Genomic DNA, 21899 nt, shown 5'->3' on the forward strand with positions numbered 1-21899 from the left:
GATACAATATTTACAATTAAAAACTAGTTGTCGTTAATAAAATTAAAAGGCAAATGGCAAATTGGGAAAATCTTGACAACATCTATAGTGAAAGGTTAATAACTACGTATCAACAAGAAAATATGAATGGGTAAAGGGGGAAAAGGCAATTCACAAAAGAACAAATCCAAGTGGACAATAAATAAGTGGGGAAAAGTTTAACATCCTCAGTGATAAAATAAATGGAAACTAGAGTGAGCTACAACTTTTCACCTTCCAAACTGACAAATTAAAAGATGCTACTCCATATCATTGAGGGAAAGACAAAGTACTTTCATGGGGCTGTAACTTTTCTGGAAAACAATCTGAAAATAAGTTTCAAGAGTTTTGAAAATAAATCCCTTTGACCTAGTAATTATACTTGTAGGATTCTATCCTAAGGAATTAATCAGCAATGTGCACAGTTTTATATAAGAGCACCACCATTCATAAGAATTAAAAACTGGAAACAATATAGACTACCAACTATAAGAAAACAAAGGGTAATACTACTACATTTATTTGATGCTATAGTAAAAATCACATATTTTTAAAGGATATTGTCATCGAGGAAAATACTCACAATATAATATAAAGTGGAAGAAAAAAGATTTAATCGTATGCATTCTGGAAATTGCCTTGGGAAATGGGATTGGGGAAAGGATGGTCTTTCACATTTTACTGTTCTCTTTTTTCTTTGGGTCAGTAATAATGGTATAGTAGTTGCTATACAACCAATAACAATGTGAATGTTTACTGTGGGCCAAGCATTGTTTTAAGTCTCTTGTGTTTATTTTCTCATTTAATCCTCCCAACAACCTGTGAGGTAAGCATTATTATTATCATCCCCACACTACAGGTAAGAAAACTGAGGCACAGAGAGGTCAATCAAGTAGTCCAAGGTAGAGCTATGATTCAAAGGTGCAATTTTGGCTCCAGGCTTGTTCTCTGTAACTGTGAAGAAATGGTACCTCTGGTTCTATACTTGTAGTTTGGCGTTTGTAAATTAAGAAACTGATCACATGTTTTTGCCCTGGTGGTTTACTCAGCCAAAAAGCTGCTTCTCCTACCTAGCTGTATAAGGACCTGATCTCTTCAAGTCCTTGTATGATTGTATTGTATCATTTGTATTGTATATAATTGTATTGTATAATTGTATAATCAAGTCCTTCAAATGAGTCGTATCCTGAACACAGGGTGCAAAATTGCAATCTGCCCCTCCTGTTTTTTCTCCATAGTATTGATCTAGCTTATTATACAATTTTCAGTTTCACCATATTATTTCTGTCCCCCTCCGATCCCCCCACAGCCATGTGGTCTCCACTAGGTTAGGGGTTTTTATCTGTCTTGCTAAGTGGTGTATTACAGCCTGAAAAGGTACTGGTACAAACTAGGCAGTCAACAAATACTTATGGATTAAACGAAGTTTTTAAAATACAGCATGATTACAATTTCGCTTTCTCATTTTAAAACAAAAACATGTATACACGTGTGTGGGGGAGAAGAAAAATATTTCAAAATGTTAATGGTGACTTCAAGTGATATTTCTCCTTTGTGTTTTTCTGTGGTTTTATTTTCAAAATTCCATGTGAAAATGTACTATTTTATCATGACACAATTGCCTTTTAAAATATTCTTCTAGGGGAGCCTGGGTGGCTCAGCTGGTTAAGTGACTGCCTTCGGCTCAAGTCATGATCCTGGAGTCCCGGAATTGAGTCCCTCATGGGGCTCCTTGCTCAGCGAGGAGTCTGCTTCTCCCTCTGACCCTCCCCGCCTCGTGCTCTCTCTCTCTCTCATTCTCTCTCTCTCAGATAAATAAAATCTTTAAAAAATTAAAAAATTAAAAAAAAAAAATCTCTTCTAAACCTTGGGTAACCTACATTGCCGTGCGCAGCGAGTTGTCTTTGCTGCAAATTGCAAGAAGCCCTTTTCCTTGTGAAGCGCAGTCGACAAAGGGAAAGGTATTGATGGTCTTCAAATAAATGAATGATTGCTTTTAAATAATCTCCCGATACTCTGTGGTAGTGAACTATTCCTTAAGGAAATAAAAATTTTTGCCTCTCCCGGTCGTCCGCGGCGTGCCTGGGGAACACACCCACCTAGCAACCGGGAGCCCGCTGAAGCATGGCACTGCGCCTTTAATTCCCGGGGGGGGGGGGGATAATTTCCGCTTCCCCATTCCCTCCGCGGCCCTGGTGGCAGCTGTCACCTGTAAGGCGAGCACTGAGCACGGGGGATGGAGCCTGGCGCCCATTGGACACAATACAAAGGCAGAAACCTACCCCGAAGGCTGGGGGCCTGGCGGGGCGGAGGCGGTGGGCACGCGAGGCGGCCCCCCGCACCTTCCTCCGGGAGACACCCGGGCTCCACGGCGCGGGCGTGACCAAGGTCCAGGTTCAGGGACACGCCCGTTCCGCCTCGGTGAAAACGTTCAGGTGAGCCTGGCCGAGGAGGAACCTCGCCCCCGGAACCCCCCGCTCCGCTCGTCCCGGCGGGCGCGGAGACGTGCACCTGCCCCGGCAGCCGGGAACCGAGGGCGGGTGGGGAGGCCTTGGCTCCCCTGCCGGGCGGGACTGACCATGGCGCTGGCCGCCGCCGCCGCCGCCGCCGCCGCCGGGGTGAGCCAGGCGGCGGTGCTGGGCTTCCTGCAGGAGCACGGCGGCAAGGTGCGCAACTCGGATCTGCTGAGCCGCTTCAAGCCCCTGCTGGATGCGGGCGACCCACACGGCCGCGCCGCCCGCAGGCACCGCTTCAAGCAGTTTGTCAACGACGTGGCGGTGGTGAAGGAGCTCGACGGCGTCAAGTTCGTGGTGCTGAAGAAGCAGCTGCGGCCCCGGGAGGCACCAGCGCCCCTGCCCTCGTGCGTCCCCGGCACGCCCGGGGCACCAGCGCTGCCGTCGAAGGTCACCTCCGTCTCACCGGGAGAACCGGCCGGCCCGGGGGCTCCATCCCTGGCCGCGGCGCAGCAGCCGGTGGAACCACGGGAGGACCCGGCCCGGCCGCTGGAGCCACAGGACACGCCCGGGGCTCCGGCCCCTGAGCCCGCTCAGCCGACCGGGGAGCTGTTGTCAGGGCCGGCCTTGCAGGCAGGGGGGCCCTCCGACCCCCAGATTCCAGCCTTTGAGCTAGCCCTGCCCCCCGAGCGACTCTCGGCAGACGTGGCCCCGCCGTCCAGGTCGCCGTCGGCGGAGGCCTTGCCCCAGGCAGAGGCGCCAGCCCCGGAACCTGGGCGTGGGGCGACCAAAGAAGCGCCTCCATCCCCTCGGCAAGCGCCGCCGCCCAAGCCCTGCATGCTGCCCGTGCGCTGCGTCCCGGGCCCCGCCGCGCTCCGGCTCCGGGCCGAGGAGCAGGGCCTGCGCCGGCAGCTGTCGGAAGAGCCCAGCCCGCGGAGCTCCCCGCCGATGCTGCGGCGGCTGTCGGTGGAAGAGTCTGGCCTGGGCCTCAGCCTGGGCCCGGGCCGCTCCCCGCACCTGAGGCGCCTGTCGCGCGCCGGCCCGCGCCTGCTGAGTCCGGACGCGGAGGAAGTGCCCGCCGCGCCGCCGCCGTCCGCCGTGCCCCTGGAGCCGACCGAGCACGAGTGGCTGGTGCGGGCGGCCGGGGGCTGCTGGACGCACCAGCTGCACGGGCTGCTGCTGCGCGACAGCGGCCTGGCGGCCAAGCGCGACTTCATATCTGGCTTCACGGCCCTGCACTGGGCCGCCAAGAGCGGCGACCGCGAGATGGCGCTGCAGCTGGTGGAGGTCGCGCGGCGCGGGGGCGCGCCGGTGGACGTGAACGCGCGCTCGCACGGCGGCTACACGCCGCTGCACCTGGCGGCTCTGCACGGCCACGAGGACGCCGCCGTGCTGCTGGTGGTGAGCCTGGGCGCGCAGGTGCACGTGCGTGACCACAGCGGGCGGCGCGCCTACCAGTACCTGCCGCCCAGCGCCTCGTACGCGCTTCGCCGCCTCCTCGGCGACCCCTGCCTCCGAGGCTCTCCCGAGGCCGACGCCACCGGGGCTGGTGGGGGCACTTTTGCGGCCCGGCGCCCAGTGCAGGTGGCCGCCACCATCCTCAGTTCCACCACCAGCGCGTTCCTGGGTGTCCTGGCCGACGACCTGATGCTCCAAGACCTGGCTCGAGGCATGAGGCAGTCGGGCTCCTTTAGCAAGTTCTTGGGTGCCTCGCCCATGGCTCCACGTAAAAAGACCAAGACCCGCAGTGGCCTGCCGGCTTTTTCAGAGATCTCTCGTCGACCTACTCCGGGGCCCTTGGCTGGCCTGGTGCCCAGCCTGCCCCCTACAACCTGACGGCCCCTTGAAGCCCAGCTTGGTTGACGTAACCCGGCCTGCCCCTCACAGTCTAAGCCTGCCCAAAACAGCGGCTCAACACGTCTGGCTCCATCCTGTTTCCAGCTTTGTCCACTGAAGCCTACTGACTTATAGTTTCAGAAAGTCATGGGCGCCTGGGTGGCTCAGTTGGTTGAGCGACTGCCTTCGGCTCAGGTCATGATCCTGGAGTCCCGGGATCGAGTCCCACGTCGGGCTCCCTGCTCAGCGGGGAGTCTGCTTCTCTCTCTGACCCTCCCCTCTCTCATGCTCTCTCTCTCTCTATCTCATTCTCTCTCTCAAATAAATAAATAAAATCTTAAAAAAAAAGAAAGTCTTGCCTGCCCTGGTGGGCCTACGCCTCTGGCTTTCTAGCTTCTGCCTGAAGCTTGACCTGTCTCTGGAGATGGGAGTCAAGATCTCAGTGAGAGCGCCTACAAAGAACTCCAGAAATCAGGCTTGAACATTGGAGACTCGAATTTTAGGATCAAAGTTAAGCCGAAGCCTCTGCGTCTACACGCTCCCAAGCCACAACTAGAGCAAGGATCTCTTTAAAAAATGTTGTGTGCTGCTGGATTGTTTGTCAGCTTCAAGATACCTGGTGGTTTTGTAATTTGATGCCTTTATCCTGTTTTTAAATTAAAATGAGGTAAAACAACTTTCATAATAACCTTTTGAAATTATATTTTTCCATTTTTAGGCAAAATGCTCATTTTCAGTCTTTTGCTAAGTATTTTGGAATTCTATTTAAAGAAAAAACAGATGATCAAGATCTAAAGGAAATTAGTCCCAACCAACAAAACCCTTAAAGGTTTATCTACCTCATTTTAGGAGCTCAAGGTTCTAGAGACTTGAACACAGAATGTGACCATTGTGAATGTAATTAATTTCAATTGTACTGTGAATGCTCAATATTAGGAAACAAGTGCATCTTGGGAGTAAGAATGATTTAACAGTGAGAGAAAAGAGACATTTTGGCAAATACTTTTAATTTCTGGTTGTCTTTATGATGAAATATAAACAGTGTCTCCGGCACTGGTGGGTGATTATTTTGATTTGGCATGAATATTTAATTTTTTAAGTGTGATTTATTTGTGAATGCACCATTGTGCCATGTTTTGGAATCTGGTTTTCCGGTCTGGCTGAGCCTCTCAATGCAGTAGGTAAATATTCAAAGAAAAACATGTCATAGCATTATACCAGAAAAATAAGTGGTTAAGTGGATACACTTAAACAGCAACTATTTTATATGTAAATTCTATTCTATAGAAACAAAAAGTATGTTATATCCACCTTTAAAAGCCATCTGAAAGCAAACAACTTACAGCAAATGCAGAATTCTTTGCTCAGTGACCTTAGAAGGATGGCTTAACTTCTCTGGACCTTTGTTCCGATCTGTAATTGAGAAGGTTTGTAGCTATTTACCAAGAGGTCCCAGGTTCAACACATTGTAACTATAATAGCTCTTTTTCTGTTTTAAAAATGGGGACTCTATTTGCTCAACCAGGCTTTTTAAAATATCCTATTGTGTTAATGCTCTGTTTTTGCAAATTATGTTTGCATGTCATTAGTTATATCAAATAGTTTTGTGGCACAAGAGGAGTATGGCTTCTCTCTCTCTCTCTCTCTCTCTCTCTCTATATATATATACCAGTGAGGCCTCTGTCATTATTTAAGGCCATCCTTAATGGAATGTTTTGATTTAAGCAATGAAATAAACAAGTCTCCCATTTTGTTCCTGCTTGTGTGATAATGTACTTCCCTTAAACATTCTCCAGCTCTTGCTACTGTATTTTTCTTGTCTTTTTATCTACTTAATTCCTTCAGTTTCTCCTCATCCTCTTCTGCCTCTTCCAGGCATTCTGTTATTGAAAGAGTTTGGATTGATCAGCTAAATGCAGGCTGCATCCACACACGAATATAGCATCCAAAAAAAAAACAACAGATGAATGCAGGCCCTGATCTGACCCTCCCCACCTTCCTTGCCTGGAACTCTAGCTAAGCTGCATAAATTATTTAAAAATGCAAATTAAATCTGCCTCTGCAGAAAAATTGTGGGAGGCAATAATTATAGCAATCTCAGTTGCTGAAGGTCTGGAAGACAGAATAAAATATTAGAGATTTTCCATGGTAAAAGAGAGGCTTGACTGAGACAGGATAACAAAGGTCACAAACACAGGTATGACCTGCCTTAAGAAAGACAAAATCTAAACCAGCAAAGTAATAATAACCAATGTCTATTACACATTTAAATCAGAGGAGGGTTAAACTGCCAGAAGAATCCTTGTGTTTCAGAAGCATGCTACAAGCCTTCTGAGTGAAATAAAACATTTGGCAAGAGTTTAGGATCAGTAAACTTAAAACTTAGGTGTTAGAAACCACCGTTTTTTCCTTGCAGGTCAAAACTTTCTGAAACTGTAAGTCAGTAGGAAATTATACTTTGATACACATATGGAAACTTTTCAAGAACTATTTATTGCCTAGCAGGAGGTACACCTATGAGAGGTATTTTCAACAAATGACCAAAAAAAAAGTTGCTTATAAATTAAGGCAATTTAGCTGGCTAGAATTGTCACAGGGAAGAGAATCACTCCTTTTAATGGGAGAGAAGTTAATTGTTATATATAGATGTTTATGAGTCATCCAGAGCAAGCTTTTAAATAAAGGTTTATACTTCCTTTAAAGGAGGTTGGAGGTTGTTCTAGAACATGTCTCACTTACCTAATGGAGACCAGGATATGGGTGATGCACATACAGCCTGGGTTTGTGAAGCACCAGGAGCAGTTTTAATCACTGTGCGGGTATTAATCTCAACCTTACAAGGTATGTCCTGTTGGTATCTTGAATTTAAAGTGAGGAAACAGAAGCCTCGAGAAACTGTAACTTGTTCAGGCCTCACAGCTATAACAGTCAGAGCTGGGATGGCCTCCTGGTGCTCTTTTCCATCACAGTATCCTGCTGCAGAAAAGCAAGGTGGTCTCATCTCAGCCCTTACTCATCTATTGACCTTAGGTGAGTCACCCAGTTCTCCAAGCTCTATCTCCCTCTTCCATCGGCCGCAAGAATGGCAGTATCTATCCTACAGACTGTGAGGAGGGTGCAGCATAGGGAAGTAGGTAGAGCTCCTTGGGAACTGCAATACCATCTTGAAATATAACCAGGGGTGCCCGTTAGTCCCACAGGGGTATCTGGCTGCATTCCAAAACCAAATAGCTCTCATTTGTGGCTTTGCTTTACAAGATCACCATTCTTTAACCATGTTCGTATTTGTATACATAAATAACAATGGACTCCGATGGGAAAAATGTATATTCCCACCAAAGGGAGATTATCTCACATTCTGTATGATATCACTTTAGTTGAAAATAGACATCAAAATGTCTTTCTTAATGCATATTCCCGTAGCATCCCTACCCCTATCTTCTAGACCTAAACAGATGTCATCCAGCCAGCTGGACTGAAAGCACTCCTCAACACAGTTCTAAAGCTGGGCCCACTCAGAACCCATATTCTCCCCCTTTTTTGGCCTTTTCCTGGAAGAAATTATTTGGCCTTTTAAAATAGTTTGACAAATAGACTTTTTATTGCTCTCCAGATTGCTTTTTGCCTTGAATCTCTTGTCCTGGCCTTACCCTTCCAGAACTGTCACACCTCTGGACTTGAATCTGTGAAGCACTGGTGACCTCACGTGTTTCTGCAGGGAAGTGGAAAAAAGGAAGAGAAAGAAACAAGGGTGAGGGAGGGTGTGTGTGTGTGTGTGTGTGTGTGTGTGTGTGTGTGTGTGTGTCCAGACGTCTCCTCCGGGGAGGCCGGGGGGGGGGGGGGATCGTCCTAGGGGGAAGGTGGCACTGATTTAAGTTTCAACGACAACAGGTAAACACCCACCCTGCCGGCCCAACCCGCAGCCAGGCTGGGATGGTAACACTGCGGGGGTCTTGGAGAGGGTTGCTTTAGGAGCAGTTGCCGGCCCCACCTCTTCCTCCTTCTGCTCCCACATTCCCCTTTCACCTCTTCCCCCTGCGGTGCTCAACCACATTTGACCTACATTTCCACCCAAGCTTCTGATTTACATGTGAATGAACAGCACCGCGATCTGTTCCTGCGAGGATCCCGGAGGTTTACACCGCCGCTCGCGGAGGGACGTGGTGTGCCGAGCAGGCTGTTCCAGACAGAACGCCGCTTCCCTATTCGGTTTGCAATTTAGAGTCTGAAGGTAGAAAGTACACTCATTAAATCCGTATTAGGCGGAGCAGCGGGGGCGGGACGAGGCGAGCGCGGAGGCGGCCGCGGGGCTGCCTGTTGCCTAGCAACAACGCCAGCCGAAGCCGGCCCTCTGCAAAAAGCCAGGGCACCGCGCCGCAGGCGGCGGGGCTGGGGGCGGAACGAACGGGGGCGGGCGCTGGCGGCTTGAGGGGGTGGGGGCAGAAACCCCAACAGAGACCCTTGAAACCCTCTTTTCCACCCCGGGAAGGCTCTTTTTGATACTGATACTCGAGATCAACACCCCCGGCTTCCCTCCTGCCCACTTCTCATTGACCAACAACTTTCCAACCAAGGCCTGGTGACAAAGGAAAGCAAGCCAGCTTCCCCGTGGCTGGCTGGCCAGAATTTCTTACCAACAGAAGCAAAAAGGCTCAGATCCAGCCTTCAGGCTTAAAGAGCACTGCTCTGCGGAGAAGGCAAAGACCCGGTGCTTAGCCCAGAGGGCCTACTGCCGGGGGAGGAGGCTACAGTGAAGGGCAGGTAGCCTTCATCACAGGGCGAACAGTGCCCTCTGCTGGCAGCATCCTGGCGGGTGGAATTCACCGGGCTTCTGGCACCTGCCCACACACCACCACAAAAAGTCTTAGTCTGGGGGCGCCTGGGTGGCTCAGTGGGTTAAGGTCTGCCTTCGGCTCAGGTCATGATCTCAGGGTCCTGGAATCCAGCCTCTTGTGGGGCTCCCCGCTCAGGGCGAGTCTGCTTCTCCCTCTCCTTCTGCCCCTCCCCGTGCTCTCTCTCAAATAAAGATCTTTAAAAAAAAAAAAAAAAGTCTGTGGTGCCAATACTAAACACCTATGGTGCTCATTCTTGCACTCTGACGGAATAACAGTGTGGAAGGGACATAAAATGGGTCAGGAAGAACACAGAGGCAAGATGAAAGATGGGTGAAGGAGGTGAGGCCCTACTCTCCCCATCTGGTAAGGACAAGCACAGGAGCCTCATAATTCCCCGTGGAAAAACCCAGGACAGAACCAAAGTGCATTTTAAGGGGGCCATGGCAGACACTGCTCCTCAAGCCCATCTGGGGCAGGAAGTGCTTTTTCTGAATACTACACAATTTCCATTGGCCTAACTGATGACTGTTAAGTGTTTTCTTAAGAATATCACATTGGGAGGATGCAGAGGGTGCTGTACAGGGCAAAAGGCAGAAATAAATTTATTCCATCCAGACTATCTCAGAGCGAGCTGCCTAGGCTGAGGACTTTGGAGCGGAGGCCCCACCCACAGGGTTCAAAGGAGAGAAGCAAAGCATAATGTTAGAACCCACAAGTGTTTCAGCAGGAGCCCCATATGTTTTTTTATAAAGAGGCACAATGTTAGCATTGTTCTGTGCTCAATAGTCCAACTGTTATAACTAATGCTTTTGGTATGAATACGACCATTTAAAATTCCCAACCAGTTGCACTTAGTGACAATACGCATCAGAAAACAAGCCCAGAAGCAGAGATTTCTCACTTTGGGGTCAGTTGGCTTTACATACACATACACATGCCTTTTAATGTGCCCAACTTCCAAAAATACACTCAACATTTGCATGAACAATGTTCTTGGCCCTGGCGTGTGCAGCTGCAAATACTAAAGCACATTTTCACATGTACATTTGAGAACTTAACATTGACTCTGTGCACACAGGGCTGATGCACAAACAGAGGGCAGTGTGTGTCCTCCGTTTCATTCCACACCAGCACCTAACTCCCCACTCCCAACCCCAGCTCACCTCCAGCTTAGCCTCTCTAGCACACAAGCAGAGCTGCCTCTCCAGGTCCTCAACCCCCCTATTCTCGGTCTCCAGGTCTCCTGTGCCTCACCTTCAGCTCCCATGCCCAACACCCTCCTCAAGCCTGGTGGATCCAGTGGGGTGTCCAAGGAGAGCTGGATAAACTCATTTTTGATAATATAGTTCTTTCTGAGTCTTGGAATAAATGTCCCTGAATTCATCAAGGTTTTTAGGCAGCAAAGCAACTGAACCTATTTTGTGTATGGGGAAATTCCTTATCCCTTGAGTCTTGAAGGGAAGCAGTTACCCCCACTTCCACTTTTGAGGTTGGAGGCTTGGGTAAAAACCAGCAAAGGAGACCTGGGGCCGGCCAGTCAGGCCTAGGCTTTTGTGGTGTTGATGGAGTCACCAGAACTGTAGGGATTACTGGGGCCAGTGGAGCTGGAAGGCCTGGCATTCCCTTGGTCCCTCCTGGCTTCAAGCCTGTATCCCAGTCTTCCTAGGGATTCCCAGAGTTGACCTGAGGTCCTCCAGCAAATCCCTCCTCTGCTCTAGTCAGGCAAGGCTGGTGTCCACTGTCTGTAAACAAAATTCGTCCCCCAAGCTAGGCTCCAGGTGACACACACACTCCTCACATCAATTATGATTAAAAAAGAAAAGAAAAAAAGACCATTTTGCATATTAAGTTGAAATGCTCCTCTGATTTGTCTCCTCTCCCTCCCACCAACCCAGACAGAGCCTCTCTCCTCACAAAAAGGGGGGAATACTGCAGTTTTTAAAATCCATAAATTAATTACCAAATAATCCACAGGACTTGGGTAAGGCTACATGAAAACACTTAGAAGTATGCTCCCGGCCAGGGAAGAGCACCGAGTCCACCAGCGTCACCCCAGTGATGTGGGGGAGGGGCAGAGGCCGTGCTCCCCACCCCCACCGCCTGTAATTAGAGGGGGGGGCGGAAGGAAGGGCGGTTTATCTGGAAGACGGGTCTCTGGGGGCCAGGCCAGCCTGGGGGGCAGGGGACGAGGGCCCAGGTCGCTCCTGACAGCGTCCAGCTGGTCCTGAAGGAGCCGGACCCGCTCGTCCAGGCTGCGCCGCTGGGCCAGGACGGCCGCCTTGCCGGCCAGCAGGGCGCGATAGGCACTCAGCTGCTCGGCGGGCAGGGCCCGCACCAGCACCTCGCGCAGGGCCCGCTCGCGCCGCGCCACGTGCTCCTTCAGCTCCTTGGCGTCCTCCTGCTGTCGCTGCAGGAGCCCGAGTCGCCGCAGCAGAGAGGCCTGCAGCGGCGGGGACAGCGCGCCGTGAGCAGGGCGAGGGGGCCGCCGATCCCGGGACCGCCCCAGCCCGAGCCCGAGCCCGCAGGCCCCTGGGCGCCCCCGCCCTCCCCAGCCCCGACCGCCGGTCACCTGCTCGTCCGGGTCGCTGTCTGCGCCCGCCCGGGCCAGGGCGCGCCGCACGCGGGCCAGGCGACTGCCCAGCAGCAGCAGCAGGCCAAGCACGCGCTCTAGATCGGCCATGAACCTGCTGAACCGCTCTCGGTCGCGGGGAGCACAGGCCTGGCCCACCGCGGCCTCCAGAGCGGCCCCGCGCCTGGCCCAAGCCTGGGCCGCCCCGTGCAGCTGCTCCTGCTCGGCCTGAAGGTTCCGCAGCATCTTTTGGAGGAGGTCGGCTAGCTCCATCTGCAGGGAAGGCGTGGGTACTTAAGGGTGAGGCCAGACCCCGGCTCCTCGGCCCATACTCTGGGCTCTTGCCACACACCCCATCTCCACCAGCCCCTCCGCACTCACTTTCTTGGCTTGGATGCTGTTATTTGCATCAGGGAGACCCTGGCCACAGGCCTGGTCAGGCACAAGGTGGGTGGTATGGTTTCCAAACCTTGTCTCCTCCTGACAAGTTGGCAGGAACTGGCTGGAGCTAAATAGATAGAACCTGGGGACAAAGCCAGAGCTCCCTGGGTTGTCCTGCCCCAGACTGCAGGGACTTAGAATCCCCTGAGTCCCTGGTGCCCCTCACTCACCCTGGCTCAGGACTACCACCAGCCTCCTTTCCGGCCTCCTCACAGGCTGGCCTCATGGCAGCCCAGACCTCTGCTAAAGGAATCAGCCCATCAAGCAGGTCCAGAGGTGGCTCTGGGCTGGGACAGGAAGTGAGAGTGTCACTCATAGAGGGATCCAGTCTGGCCAGCTCCCGAACCAGCTCCTCAAGGCGAGGACTGGGCCATGTTGGCCTGGAAGCAGGCTGGCCAGTGCCCCAAGCCAGGGCGGTATGGCCAGGAGCACCCGGGGTATTGTTGCTTGGAGGTCCCAGGGCATCAGCTGGGAGAGGTTTGAGAGAGTCACTCTCTGCAGCTGCAAGTGAGTCAATGGTCAGCCGTCCACTGGGGTCAAAGGTTGCGATGTCACCATTTGCAGTCCTGGGTGGGCTGTAGTTTATGGTCTTAGAGACACCCATAGAACCATTTATCCTCTGCCAGCAGTCATCTGCCCCTGCAGTCTCTGGGTGCTCATGGAGGGGGCGCTCCAGGGAGACTGTAGCCTGGTCAGCCCTCTGGCCCGAGCCAGTTCCATACTGCTGGTCAGAGACATGGACACTGGAAGTGGGAGAGACACTGAATCAGAAAAAGCTCTGTCCAAAGACAAGCAGTGGCCTCCAAGGGCCACTTGTCCCCGTCCCCACCAGCCAGGCTCCCAGGCTCCAGCGGGCTCCCTGTCCCTCTAGCATTTTGTTGATATGTGTGGGAAAGGGATGTCCCACTCTGCTTGGAAGCAAGAGGCAACTCACCTGGGTGGGTTTCCTGGGGGGGCATGGGTGTCTGGAGGTGATCTCCTTCTGTCCAGGGGGACTTCTTCCAGGAAAACCTCATCATCTGGAAGGGATGGGAGCCCGGCAGACCCCATGCATGTCTCTGAGACCCTCTGTTCCCAGCCAATGGGACTGCTCTGGGGATACTCTGCAGGACACACCACTGCGGCTTCCTTTTGAGTCAGGAACCTGGAGGAAGGCACCCCACACTGACCACAGTGACCAGGAAGGAAGCCCTTTTGGTGCTGCACCAGAGACACAATGGGGTGGGGTGGGTGTGGGGGGGACCACAGGGAATGTAGTTTGCAAAAGACAGAATCAGAAAGCTCAAACTGAGGGGAGGGAAGGGGCCCTCTCTTTCTTGGGTAAGAGCTATGACAACTGCTTTTCTCCAACTTGCAGTCCCCCAGTGGTCCATGTCTCTCACCTGGCAAGTTTGGTCTGAAACAATGGTCTGGGGGTTTCTGCTCCGTGAGGAACAGCCTGGAAAGGCAAACAGTTGCTTGAAAATGTAGCTCAAATTTGCAGGCTCCCAGATGTCCCCCACCCCAAGCCTGCAGCCCCTCTCTTCCACACCTGGACAAGGGGCATGACCCCTCCTGGACCTCCCCAGGGAGCCAAGACTTCCCCTGAAGCGCTCCGACTCCGACTAGAAGGTCTATAGGCGTCACCGAGCTTCAGGGACCGAGGTTCTGGGTCCTCTATGGCTCGGGGCTGGGTTTCAGGCGGCCATCTGTGCCGGCGACCTTCGAATTCTGCCAGCACCCTACGCTCCTGGGGCTCGGGCCTGGCAATGCCAGAACTGGAGCCGGCCTCACTCGAGCATTCCCCGGCGGATCCACCGCCCCGACCCACGCAGTCTAGCTTCCCTGGCTCCGAGAAGCACCACTTCCGCTGCTGGGTGGCTAGGCGCCCCCGGCCAGCGGTTCCCCTCGAGGGAGCCCCGGAGCGCGCCGGCTCCACTTCCCCGCCGCCGCCCGGGTGGCTGAGCGAGGCGGAGCGCGGGTGCGCCGCGGGGGGCCGCAGGCGGGCGGGCAGGCTCATGCGGAGCTCCTTGCGCTGGAAGGACGTCTCCCGCAGCACTCGCCGCTGGGCGCCCTGCAGCCGCTGGCGGTAGGCGGCCCGCGAGGCCGGCGGGCTGGGCGGCTCGACGGCCCGCGCCGCCGCCTCCGCCTCGGCCGCCAGCGCAAACAGCAGCGGGGTGGCCTGGCGGCTGAGCGGCCCCGGCGTCCCCCGGAGCTCCGGCGGCCGCGGCCCGCGGCGGGGCTGCGGCGACGTGCGAAGGCCGCTGGCGGGGGCCGGGCCGCCCCACACCACGCGCACGTAGTCCCAGTCCAGGTAAGGGAGGAGGTCGGTCCCAGGCGACGGCGTGGCCGGCTCGGGAGCGCCGGAGGCCGCGGACAAAGCGCTGTAGGCCGAGTCGGCGCGCGCGGACAGCCGCCGCAGGTCCAGGCTGCGAGTGGACGAGGCTGGGGAGGCGCGGTCGCCCCCAGGCGCCGGGGCCTCCATGGCTGCGCAGTTGAGTGCTGAGGCCAGCTCCGCGGGGCCTGCAAGAGCACAGACGGCGGCGGGGAGGGGGGGGGGGAGCCGCGGGTCAGGCTGGCCCCTCCAACACGGACAGCCACGGGCTGACACATCCCCTCCCTGGTCACACGATCTTTAGCGCTGCCACCTCCCGGGTCGGGGATGACAGAGGTAGGGCCAGCCCCTGGGAGCAACTCTGGAGTTGGAGGGCGTCAGCTATTCCCCTTAGCTCCGGGGAAGGAGCTGGCGACTAGCCCACTCCCTCCCGAGGCTCTCCAGGCTGGCAGCCCCCCGCCTCTACCCTGGCATCTCCTGGAGCGCTGAGATTGTACCCATACTCCTGCCCTCCCCAACCCAGTCCCACCCTGGCGGCTTCCTGGCGGCTTTGTTAGCTTCTCCATGTGATCTTTCCCTAATAAACAATGGTCCAAAACGTTCTGAGATCACAGGGGAGCCGAGAAAGGAGGGGGCAAGACCCAGGTCAGGGGGCAGGGGCAGCCTCACAGCCTTAACCCCCCCTTTCCCCTGTGTCAGTTAGGTTCCAGGTGCTTTATATAAATATTTATCTTGATCCTCACAACTGCTATCTGCATTTTACAGATGAGGACACTGGGGTTTTAAGGGGGAAATGATTCGCCCAGGGGCACACAGCTGGTAAGCAGCAGAACCCTGTCTGGAATCTGTGCCTGCCTCCAAGCTTACTGCAGGCAGAATCAATTTCCTAGAAGCAAACCCTGCTGAAAACCAGTTTACCTCCATCACCCACCCCCAAAACTGCCAGAAGTCTCCAGCAAAGCCTAAACTCCACTGTGGGAAAGTTACCCCCACCTGCTCTCAGAATACTAGCAGATACCGCAACAACATGGTCTCTGCTTTGCAGGCTCACACCCCCACCTTTGTCCTGCTACTCTTGCTCCTCCTACTGGGCCCAGCTTAGAGGTCTCCTGACCTTTTGGAAACCCCTACAGTGTCCTGAGCTTCCCCAACAAACACAGTACTCCGTCACCCTGCAGTGTAATTGTTGGCTTGCCTGTGAGTCCCTCTTCCCATTCCCACCCCGAACTTCCTGAGAACAGGCCCTGTACTTACTAATCTCTGTACCCTCAGTGCCTGGCACGTAGTCGATGTTAAAAAAATATTTGTGGAATGGCAAGGAAAGGAGCAAACTTGCAATGAGTGGATGGGGGGTTGGCTTTGGTGGAGAAGAAAGAGGGCTCCTTTGCTTCTGCCCACTCTTCTCTCCCTCTTCGTCTTTTCTGGTGAAGGGGACAGAATGAAGGAGGCAGGTGACACGGTGGACACTGTCCAGGTTACTCATGCATTATTAGGAACCAAAAGAGCAGGCAAGCACAGGTGGAGCAGAACAGGCCAGAAATCAGTACCTCCCCAGAGCCAAGAGGGGAGCAAGGTGAGTGAGGGGAGGAGCTGGGTGGGCATTCATGGATCAAGTGCAAGAGCAGCTATGAGTCTTAGGAAGCTGGGGCTCCTAATGGGCGATGGGGACTTTGGGGAGGTGGGAGGGCTTGCTTTCTCTGGGCTGGCATGGGGAGGGATGCAGAGGAGGGTGACCGGCAGCTGGGGTGGGAACTGAAAAGCAGGTTCATTTAAGCCTCCTAAATACTATTTGGAACTCAGAGTCACCCTCCACCCCCTTCCCCAAGGCTGCAGATGCTACAGATTGCAGGACAGGGGAGGGAGGGGAGGTTAGTGGTGTGAGGATATGGTGTTTCCTAAAAGGGAGAGGCAGTATCTGCAGTATTCTCAGGAGGGGCTCTCAGCTGATCTGGAACCAGAACATCTTGACAGTGCCTAGTGGAGCTATCTTTATGCCCACTAACACCAGCCCTGCACGTTGGTTCTCACACTCAGGTCTGAAGACCTCTTTCACCAAGTGTTTCTACTCTCTGGACTTGAAGACAACAAGAAGCAATTCTGAGTAGCAGCTCCTGGGAGGACAGTCACCTCCTCTAGGAAGCCCGCCCTATGCACCCAGGCACTAACCCTCTCTCTTCCTAGTCTGAGCCCACCTTGGGAGCTTTGTTTTCCCTCATGCATGCCACCCATGCCTGCCCATTTTTGCCTTCCAGCATCTACAGATACCCGCGACTGTTCACATACAAAGACGTTTCCTCGAAAATTTTATCTTGTGAGTTACTGTGTTCACAAAGGATTCTGATTCACCAAATAAAAACAGCTTAATGGATAATAAAACTGTGTGTACATATGTTTGCTGTTTGCCCCTAACTTAAGGATACTTTTGCAGTGGGGGCTCAGTAGGCAGATAACCATGCAGATGCTCACATTGTGCCTTTTGCAGAACCTGCTACTCTAGGTGGGTGCAGCTCCTTTAGCGTGTGTTGGGGCCTCAACACAAAGAGCAAGGAGTTAGCGCACTTGTCTGGCTGCAGGGAGCCTCTTTTTTTTTTTTTTTTTTTTTTTTTTAAAGATTTTATTTATTTATTTGAGACAGAGAGAATGAGAGAGACAGAGAGCACATGAGAGGGGATAGGGTCAGAGGACGAAGCAGACTCCCTGCCGAGCAGGGAGCCCGATGCGGGACTCGATCCAGGGACTCCAGGATCATGACCTGAGCCGAAGGCAGTCACTTAACCAACTGAGCCACCCAGGCGCCCTGCAGGGAGCCTCTTGCAGTCCGGCCAGCCATTGTGGCCGTGGGTGGTGACATCCCCGGAGCCCTGGCCTCAGCATTGCTGTCAGCAGCGGGCTGGGCCGCAGAGCCAGTGCCTACATAGAACTGAGGTCCAGAGGCTAGAGCTTAAGGAGCTCTTCAGGCCTTTGGCCAAGCCTCACCAGAGCAGGGGGAGCAGCATGGAATCCCTGCCGGAAAACGGCCAGATTGGGGTTGGGCAGTAGGACAGGGGGGGCTCACGTATACTTGTCACCTGAATGAAAGAGCAAGAGAGGAAAAGGAGACAAAGATGACTGCAGTGTTCAGAGCTGGAGGCCTGGGAGGTGGAAGTGCCAGCCTCAGGAAGGAGGAAGCTGAGATGGGGACTGGCCCAGGGTCCAGTACTCATTCAGTCTGGGGCCTGTAGGCTTTGCAGGGTTTGTGGCAAGTCTGGGAAGGTGGGAAGTTGGGTTATGGGTCTAGACCTCAGCAGAGCAGTCCAGGCAAGCAGGCTGACTCAGGTTTTTAGTTAGAGGTTGTTGGGGAAATGGATGAAGACAGCTTCTGGCTGGTAAAACCACACCAAGACAGGGCGCCTGGGTGGCTCAGTCAGTTAAGCGACTGCCTTCGACTCAGGTCATGATCCTGGAGTCCCGGGATCGAGTCCCACATCGGGCTCCCTGCTCCGCAGGGAGTCTGCTTCTCCCTCTGACCCTCCCCCCTCTCATGCTCTCTGTCTCTCATTCTCTCTCTCTCAAATAAATAAATAAAATCTTTAAAAACAAAAACAAAAACAAAAACAAAAACCACACCAAGACAGCAGGAGCAGATCCAGGTGAGGTGACCAGAAAGGCAGACAACCTGGAATGCTCAACAAAGATCAGGAATTAAAGCATACTCTCTCAAAGGCCACCTCACATCGGACCCCTCTGTGGAGAGGTTGTCCAGGCCACCCCTCTCCGATGGTCTTCCCTCAGTAGCGTGCTCACTGTGGGGGCGCTGCCTGCACGGCAGTGTCCCTGCCACACGGAGCTTCGGGGTCCTGGGCCGCGTCTTCAGTGCCAGCACCCCAGACTAGTCCGGCCAGGCGGCATGTGGGGAGGTTGCGCGGCCCTCCCAGTCCCCTGCGGGCCCTTTGTCCCGGTCGGTCCACACGGACGGTGCAGCCCCCGCAGCCTCCGCTCTGCGTCGCTCTAGCCCCGCGGTAGTCCCCAGAGACGGGAGCTCGGTGGCGCGCCGGGCGCGCAGAAAAGGCGGGGTGCTGGCTGCACCCGGGGACAGGAGGCCGCGGCCGTGGGCGGACCACATACCTGGGGCTCCAAGCTCTTGTAGGCCGAGGCAGGAGAGAGGCACTAGCCTGGCGACCGCAGGGGGCGGCAGAGTCACGCGGTGTGGCGCGACAGCGGGACTCCGGGGACGCCGGGGGAGCGGATGGCCGCTGGCCGGCGCATTTCGGGGCCTTTCCTGTTGGGTTCACTGTCGGGGAAGGAGGACTCAGACGCGTGCGGGGACAGCGCGTTCGGGGCCCCGCGTTCTCCCGCGGCTCGGCGGGCGCGGGGTGTCGCGGAGAGAGACCCCACCGCGTGCGCTGGCCACACGGCGCGCTCCCCCGACAGCCCCCGCCGCTCGGCGAAGAGTGCCCGCACGCAAGGGCCCGACTCGACCCGCGCCCGCCAGACTAGGCGCGGGGCCCACCACCCGGAGGAACCACGCGCCGGCCGCTCCGCGGCGCCCCAGCCCCCACCCCTCCCCCTCCCGGCCGCCCCCCGGGAAGGGCGATCCCGCCACCAGCCCCGCCACCCGCGCCGCCGCCCGGCCCCGCAGTACCTGAACTCCAGCCCGAGACGCGCTTCTGGGCGCCGGCGGCCGCGCGGTCACACCAGCCCCGGGGCTCCGGCTCCCGACCCCACCTCCGGGCTCCGGCCGCCGCGGGGAGGTGCCACGTCCGGCCACCGGGGGCGGGAGCGCGGAGTGGCGGCGCTGCCCCGGGGATCGCCCGCGCCTCGCCCCCCCCCACTCCGCCCCGTGGTGGCCGCTCTCCCGCCTTAGCCCCGGGCCCAGGAGGTGGACACTCGTTCTCCCGCCGGACGCGGGCCTTCCGCTCGGGGCGGGAGAGGAGGAGGAGGAAGGGCGACCACGGCGCTCGCCCGCCCGCCTCCAGCGCCGCCGGACCGGGCGTGTCTTCAGCCGCCGCGCTGCGCGAGCTCGGGGCCCCGGGGGTCCCGACAGCCCCCTCGCTGGGGAAGCCCTGGCCCGGCCCCAAGGGCTGCAGACGGCCACAATTCAAGTGTGGCCGAGTAAACGGAGGCGCCTGGGGCTCGTGCCTGTTCCCGTCCCTCTGAGTACAGTTCAGATTAAGTCACTCCTTGACCAACTCTCCCTCCAGATCCTCCATTTCCAAAACTCTTCCAGCTCTTTAACTCCCACTGTGGGCTCTTATCTCCCATTTTTGCCCACCCCACCCTCCTTTTCTCCATTTCTCCCACTATCCCGCATCGTCTAGGCCCTTCTGGCCAGCCACCTGAACCACAGCGGGCGCATTGTGTATCCACTCCTGCTGCCTTCAGTGGGTCCGTTAGGTGCTGCACGTCTGCACATCCCCTATGGCTTGGATAGGATTCACTCCAGCCTGGGAGTCTGGCTCTCAAGGTCTTTGCCTTCAGGGTTCTCCAGACTTCAGAGAGTGCTCTAAATCCATCTGCCACTGTGCTTTCCTCCCTGCCATGTCCTCAGCCTTCCCTGCCCCCACTTCCCAAACCTCTATCCTCTGAATACTGGCTCCACCAAGAAATGCTCCATCCCCAGAAGGGACTATGGGGCCCTCCGCAGAACCCTTTCAGTTCTCCAGGTCCTCTGCTCCTGGTGTGGGCATAAAAAAATTTTTTTAAGAGAGAGAGAAGGGTGGCGGTGGAGGGGGAGGAGAGAAAGAATCTTAACCAGGCTCCACACCTAGAATGGAGCCCAACAGGGTGCTCGATCTCACAACCCTGAGATCAGGACCTGACCTAAAATCAAGAGTCCGACGCTTAACCTACTGATACACCCCGGCACCCCTGCAACTTGATTTTTTATTTTGAAGTTATATTTTGGAGCTCTTTCACTATCTGTACATAGAGCTGTATCATTCTTTGCAATAGGTGCATAGTTATCCATTACATGGGCATAAATAAATTGGGTTGTTTTTTTTTTTTTAAAGATTTTATTTATTTATTTGACAGAGAGAGACACAGTGAGAGAGAGAACACCAGCAGGGGGAATGGGAGAGGGAGAAGCAGGCCTCCCGCCGAGCAGGGAGCCCAATGCTGGGCTCGATCCCAGGAGCCTGGGATCATGACCCGAGCTGAAGGCAGACGCCCAACGACTGAGCCACCCAGGCGCCCCAATAAATTGGGTTATTGATGGACGTTTAGGTTAACCCTGTATTTTACTGTTAGTGATTTTGTAATGAATACCCCTGGACGTGTATCTTTGCTCACATATGTTTGTAGGTTAAATTCCTAAAAGATGAATTGGAAGTGGATCCTCCCAGCCACCCCAGCTGACCCCATATGGATCAGAGAGGAACTACCCAACCTAGCCTTTCCTCAATTTCTGACCCTAAAAATCACAAGCAAAATAATTATTAATGTAGTCATTCTGTTTTGGAGTAGTTTGTTACACAGTAATAGATAAATGTAACAAGCTATGTACGTTTTCAATTTTGGTTGATATTGTTAAATTTCTTACAAAGAGGTTGTACTAATTTACATTTCTATCAATGTAGGAGAGTGACCGTTTTCCTACATCCTCACTAATACAAAGTATTATCAAAAGTTGATGCCTGCAATCTGAAAGGCAAAAATAGTATCTCACTGCTTTAATTTACATTTTTAATAAATGAAATTGCACATTGTTTTGTCTATTTAAAAGCCATTTGTATTCACTTTGGCAATCTGTCGATTCCCTTTGCCCATTTTTCTATTTGATTATTGGTCTTTTCTTATTGATTTGTAAGATCTCTTTATATATTAAGGTAATTAACTTTTTTTTTCCTTATGTGTGGCAAATATTTTCCCAAGATTGTGTCTTTTGACTTTGTGGTGGCAATAAATCTATAGTCCCTGGCTGAATCAACAGATTTATCTTTCTTTTAGACAGCAGCTACATAGCTGTCATAATAATTCAGAGATAGTCATGTATTGGTTAAAATACAGTAGAGGCTAGAAAGCTTTCAACAAAATCATGTTGTCTATTTTTAGAAATCCAACAAAGCATGAATCATTGCTTATACACAAATCTCTACTTAAGTTGTAAATGTTCCTTTACAGCAAGTTTGTTTGCTTTCTAATTCTGCACTGAATTCACCATACTTGTTTAAAGATACGACTTCACAGGAAGACAGCCACTAGAATCAAGTACGTAGAGAATGGAGCTCACTCTCTCCTGTGGGGGCTTCTGACAAGTAAGGCCTCTGGGCAAGAGTGGGTAGGGACTGGCTGTCATGGCATTAAACAAAAGTTCCCTTTCAGATCAGCAGTCCTTGGGAAGGAACGTTGGGCTGTCACATTCCTATCGAGTACACATATATCACCTTTTCCCTACAGACAGTGGATGATATCTCAACCTCTGTTTGCTATAACCATAATAATTCGGCTTTTCT

General features: G+C 53.8%; 2 protein-coding genes across 5 annotated transcripts; one reads left to right on the forward strand and one right to left on the reverse strand.

The window, feature by feature from the left end:
• Positions 1-2213: 2213 nt before the first annotated feature.
• SOWAHA (sosondowah ankyrin repeat domain family member A) lies at positions 2214-6048 on the forward strand. Its single transcript, XM_045886489.3, has one exon. The coding sequence runs from the start codon at positions 2598-2600 to the stop codon at positions 4305-4307; it is 1710 nt and encodes a 569-aa protein (XP_045742445.1). The 5' UTR covers positions 2214-2597; the 3' UTR covers positions 4308-6048.
• SHROOM1 (shroom family member 1) lies at positions 6028-20069 on the reverse strand. Of its 4 annotated transcripts, none has more exons than XM_064595894.1 (10): positions 19088-20069; positions 18571-18736; positions 13684-14654; positions 13535-13590; positions 13087-13296; positions 12323-12895; positions 12093-12234; positions 11712-11984; positions 8396-8532; positions 6028-8019 (listed from the first exon to the last, which is right to left on the reverse strand). In XM_064595894.1, exons 3-10 carry the CDS (start codon positions 14614-14616, stop codon positions 8010-8012), a joined length of 2334 nt encoding a protein of 777 aa, XP_064451964.1. In that variant the 5' UTR covers positions 14617-14654; positions 18571-18736; positions 19088-20069; the 3' UTR covers positions 6028-8009. The 4 variants fall into 4 exon arrangements, with proteins under 4 accessions (XP_064451964.1, XP_054367425.1, XP_045748470.1 ...); XM_054511450.2 differs by having other exon boundaries at positions 8371-8532; XM_045892514.3 differs by lacking the exons at positions 6028-8019; positions 8396-8532 and adding an exon at positions 9697-11582 and having other exon boundaries at positions 19088-20063.
• Positions 20070-21899: the final 1830 nt, after the last annotated feature.

Source organism: Mirounga angustirostris, unplaced genomic scaffold (assembly GCF_029215605.1).
Source record: "Mirounga angustirostris isolate CCGP_5_RB_7025 unplaced genomic scaffold, mMirAng1.0.hap1 SCAF_7, whole genome shotgun sequence".
In the NCBI taxonomy this organism is placed as follows: Eukaryota; Metazoa; Chordata; class Mammalia; order Carnivora; family Phocidae; genus Mirounga; species Mirounga angustirostris.